Here is a 4,809-nt window from a genome sequence, read left to right as displayed (position 1 = left end):
TATATATTTATGATATAGTTACTTTTATGTATTTTTTGCAGACGGATCCGGGAGAGTACGCCCCAGACGCGGACCCACAGTAGTACGAGATGTGTGGCAGATGCGTGAGGGCGAGAGGATTGTTGTGGAGTGCAATCAGCTAGGTCAGCCAATTAAGAAAGCTGCCTGCTTATTGACTTCATTTTTGGGGACTGTTGCTCGGAGGCCTCAGCTATGTCCGTTGGGCTATGCAAAATGGAATGACATGCTTCCAACGTACAAAGTTGAGCTCCTCCGAGTTATAGAGGTAATGAATTGATGTTCATACTGTATATTAATTGTTAATCATTTATATAATTTATTTCATTTAACTTTTTTTTTTATAGAGCAAGTTTGTCCTCCCTCCATCCACTCATGATTTTGTAATGAAGTCTCTCAACCGCAAATGGAAAGAATATAGAGCACAATTGAAGAAGGACTATATGAGACAGGGTATGACAGAGGAAGAGGTTGCTAGGAATTGTCCTCCTGATGTACCCCCTCATCAGTGGATGGAGTTGGTTCATTATTGGTTCTCCGAGAGGGCACAGGTATATTATCTGTTTATTATCTTTTTTTCCTAAATATTTTATAAAAATATTAATTTTTATTATATATTATATATATAACAAGTTCTTTATTTTATTTTACAGACTTATTCTGCTATTGGTAGAGCTGCACGAGCAGCTCAGTCTGTTTCTCATACATCGGGGTCGAAGAGTTATGTACGACTCCGACAGGAGTTTGTATGTTCCTTAAACTTTCATAATTAACTTTTAATTTTTATGTTGAAATATTTATATAACTAATATCATTATGTATCATGGACCATGTCTGTATCATGATACTCATATATTTTTTTAAATTATTATAACTGTTTGCTTAAAATTGAAATTATTTGTGTAGGAGGATGAGCATGGGAGGAAACCCGGACAAGTGGAGTTTTACCGGATGACTCATACTCATCAGGATGGTACTTTTGTTCGAGATGAGTCGAGAGATTTATATGTACGGTATTATTAATATTATATTTTTTACAATGATTTAAATTTAATTTTGTTAGCTATTAATGTATAACTCTTGTTTTCAAAAAAAATACAGGAGAGGGCTACATCTCTCATTGCGGAGCGTGACGACGAGTCCGCAGCATTTACGCAGCAGAGCCGTATCGAGGTCGAGGTGTTCACAGAGTTGATGGGACCAGAGCGCTACGGCCGAGTGAGGGGTTATGGAGTAGGAGTCACCCCCACTCAGTTATCTGAGGTTAGTAGATATACGCAGCATGCTGCAGCAGATGCTCAGGATTCACGCGTTCGCAGACTCGAGGCGGAGATACAGGAGATTAGACAGAGTCGTGCCGCTGAGATGGAGGAGATGCGACAGAGCCGTGCCGAGATGCAGGCCATGAGGGGACAGATTGATCGCCTTACATCTTTATTAGAGATGTATGGTTCATCTCAGGTAAACACATAATATTAAATATATATTTTTGTATTAATTTAATGATTTATATATTTTTATTTATAGATATGCAAATCATGCTTTTGATATGTTTCTTGTAGGCTCCTGGCACATCAGGCACCCGTCGAGATAGCGGCACGTCACGTGGAGACAACGACGACCATCCGCCTGCAGATTGATATTATTTTATTTTTATTATATTTTTATATTTATTTATATTACTCTTGATTGTAATGGACGATTAGTACTTTATTTTTATTTATATAAAATATTATCTTTTGGTTTGGTTAAATTTTCTATTTAAGTTTGCTTTTGATGTGAATGGTGGTGATTGTACAGGTGTGAATGTGAATGTGGTGATTGTACAGGTTTATGTTCGAATAATTGATATAATTTCGTACAGGAATGTATGTATTTTTTTTTTTTTGTAGATAATATCTGTATTTTTTTTTCTCTTAAAACCTTTAACGACGCTTATAAGCGTCGTTATAATAATTTTAACGACACTTATAAGCGTCGTTAAAGATAAAAAGCCGACGCTTCGAAAAACGTCTTGGTAGAGTGGATGACGCAGAGTCATTAACGACGCTAAAAAGCGCCGTTAAAATTGCTTTTTGCGATGCTTTAAAGCATTGTTAAAAATATATTTAACGACGCTTATAAGCGTCGTTAAGACAAGTTTAACGACGCTTATAAGCACCATTAATGTTAATTTTTACGACGCTTTAAAGCGTCGTTAAAAAATAACGACGCTTTTAAAAAGCGTCGGCGCTATTCATCTCCACTCTTACATAGGCGACGCTTTGCCGACGCTTTTAGAAGCGTCGTAAAGCGAAATAGCGACGCTTTAAAACGTCGTTAATGACCATTAATAGCGTCGTTAATGACCATTTTTCCTGTAGTGCCTACAAGCCTGTTTTGAAAAGCACTGACGGGATCGCACTGATTGAAATCCCATGGGCACAGAGTGAGGGTGGGAGAGCAGCAAAAAGAGAGCTGGGGTATCGTAGGTCCCAACCCCCGTAGTGTTAAAAGAGAAATTTTCAAAAGATTTTTTTTTATCTTGTATTTAATTGAGATCATAAAAGAGTGGACGGATGAGGTTGGAATGATAAATAACCTTCATCCATTATTTAATTTAAAAAATTATTATGAGAATAAATAAAAAAAAGAGTTATCTATTCATCTTATTCCATCAATTTACATCCTTTCAAATTGAAAGGATGCAAAAAAAAAAAAAAAAAAAAGGAAGGATGAAGCATTGATGCATAGATTTTTATATTGAAAAAATTATCCCTCATTAATTTTTTTAATAAAACTATAATATCCTTCACTTTTTCATTCATATTATTTATATATATTTTCATATATACTATTAACCATATACTATTAAATTTTATTATTAATTATTTTAATTTTAGTATATAATTTTGATAATTATAATTAAACAATTAAAATTATGTTTTATTTCTCCAATTTTATTCACTATTGTTTAGTTAACTATTTGTATAATATTATTTAACTATTTAAATTAAATTATAAATGAATTGATTATTTATATAATTAATATATATAATTAATTCACTAATAAGTAATTTATTAAATTATTTATTAAATTAAATTAAATTAAAATATTTATATAATTTTGATATAATTATGAATTATAATGATTATTAAGTTTATATATTGTTTATTTTTTTAATATAAATAAGTGTTATAAATTGATAATAATAATATTTTTATCAAAAGATAGTCTAATAAAAATACCATGTAAATATCATTTATCCTCCATTTCATTCCTCCTATACCAAATAAAGGAGAAAATTATTTTCATCTATCCATCCTTCTTTCACCAAACATATGAAAAGATGGATAAAAGATCTATCCATCCTTCTCCTTTCGTCCATCTTTCTTTCTATCCATCTTTCATACCAAATAAAAGATTAATCCTATTGAAAGCAAATCATGGAGCCCTAGTCGCTTCCCCTCCTCTTCGGCTCTTCACCCTTCTACCTATCTTGCCAGTCCTAGCCAAAGAGACCTGATAAGTGATCCCATCCAAACACCAACAAACTCGAAATCTTTGACAACGCTTTGAACTTGAAAGCAGTAATAACGATGACTTTTATGCAACTGATAGTGAAATTGGACTGCTGATGGAAACTTAGAAAACTTAAATATGTCTGTCTTACGTAGGATGGATTGTTTGATGATACCCACGTATTTTTAATTTGTTTACATACGTAAAATCATGTGTCTATAATTAACTGCAATAAGCAGTCCAGAGCATGAACACAGGACAACTGCTCGTTTAGTCAATAACGGTTTGAGTACTATTTGGGGTTCGGTAAGGTTCTCTAATATAATGATTTGAGCTAACCACTAAACGTTATACCTTGATTAAAAAAAGTAATGAATAGAAGTTCATAATGATCCACCCAAAGCTGAGAGCCCCGTAATTGACCACGACCCAGAGCACTGGCAATAAGATTCCCTATTCTTTTATTTTATTTTCCTTCTTCTTTGAGAAATATGGTTGAGATACCATCATTAGGGTTCAAAAAGCATCCCAGAAGTTGAGAGGATGCCAGTCAAATCATGATTAACTCATAACATGGCTTAGAAACATAGGTCCTTTCAAGCACTCGGAGGAAACAAGATTGGCCTTTTTTTTTCCTCCCGATGGAACAAGATTGGCAATGTTAAAGATGATAAATGATCGCCACAGAGATAGGTCCTTTTAGCAAATAGACCAAATCCATTAGCAGAAGCTAGATTTGCACTTTACAACATTCATGAGCATAACTGTTATGGGTAAAAAATCTTTGATCTTCAAAATGAAGACACTGACAAATCTTGATCACGATTGATCCAAAAGTCAACCTCCGACCCATGCATCAGCCGCCAACCCATATATCAACCCCGACCCGTGCATCCACCACCGACCCCTATCTCCTATAATCATCATACTTCAGCTGTCCATCTCTACTTCGATCAATCTCTGCTTTGATCAACCAATTTGAAAGGATTGACCAAAAAATCTTGCATATCCCTTCAAATCATGTGACCGCTAGGAACATTTAACCATGAGCCGGATAATGCAACCACAATCATCAAATCCTGAGAAATCAGTCCGAAAATCCCGAAATGAGACAATCGAAGAAGTTGAGACGGCCTCCAACTTTTTCTCTTTATGACTCTCATCTCGACCTATTAATAGAGATAATCAAGGGATCTCCAAAATATGCAATCTATCTCTCATACGCTCTTTCTCATTTGTTTTGCAAGTTTCTGATTTGAGTATTGGAAGATCTCCATCAAAACCAACGC

At 34.3% G+C, this 4,809-nt stretch overlaps 1 protein-coding gene across 1 annotated transcript; it reads left to right on the top strand.

Annotated features, from left to right (window-relative positions):
• Positions 1-908: 908 nt before the first annotated feature.
• Positions 909-1,771, top strand: LOC140852014 (uncharacterized). Its single transcript, XM_073244639.1, has 3 exons — positions 909-1,026; positions 1,120-1,479; positions 1,581-1,771. Exons 1-3 carry the CDS (start codon positions 970-972, stop codon positions 1,656-1,658), a joined length of 495 nt encoding a protein of 164 aa, XP_073100740.1. The 5' UTR covers positions 909-969; the 3' UTR covers positions 1,659-1,771.
• The last annotated feature ends 3,038 nt before the right edge of the window (positions 1,772-4,809 follow it).

The sequence above is a fragment of the Elaeis guineensis genome, chromosome 10 (assembly GCF_000442705.2).
Source record: "Elaeis guineensis isolate ETL-2024a chromosome 10, EG11, whole genome shotgun sequence".
In the NCBI taxonomy this organism is placed as follows: domain Eukaryota; kingdom Viridiplantae; phylum Streptophyta; class Magnoliopsida; order Arecales; family Arecaceae; genus Elaeis; species Elaeis guineensis.
The sequence above is the reverse complement of the archived record's forward strand: the minus strand, read 5'-3'. Positions and strand labels throughout refer to the sequence as shown.

What these genes read in the sequence shown, in the direction of transcription:
- LOC140852014 (XM_073244639.1), top strand. Translation starts at nt 970, where the DNA reads ATGACTCATACTCATCAGGATGGTACTTTTGTTCGAGATGAGTCGAGA. An exon ending in ATGAGTCGAGAGATTTATAT is followed by an intron (nt 1,027 to 1,119) that starts GTACGGTATTAT and finishes AAAAAAATACAG; the next exon opens with GAGAGGGCTACATCTCTCAT. An exon ending in AGATGTATGGTTCATCTCAG is followed by an intron (nt 1,480 to 1,580) that starts GTAAACACATAA and finishes TGTTTCTTGTAG; the next exon opens with GCTCCTGGCACATCAGGCAC.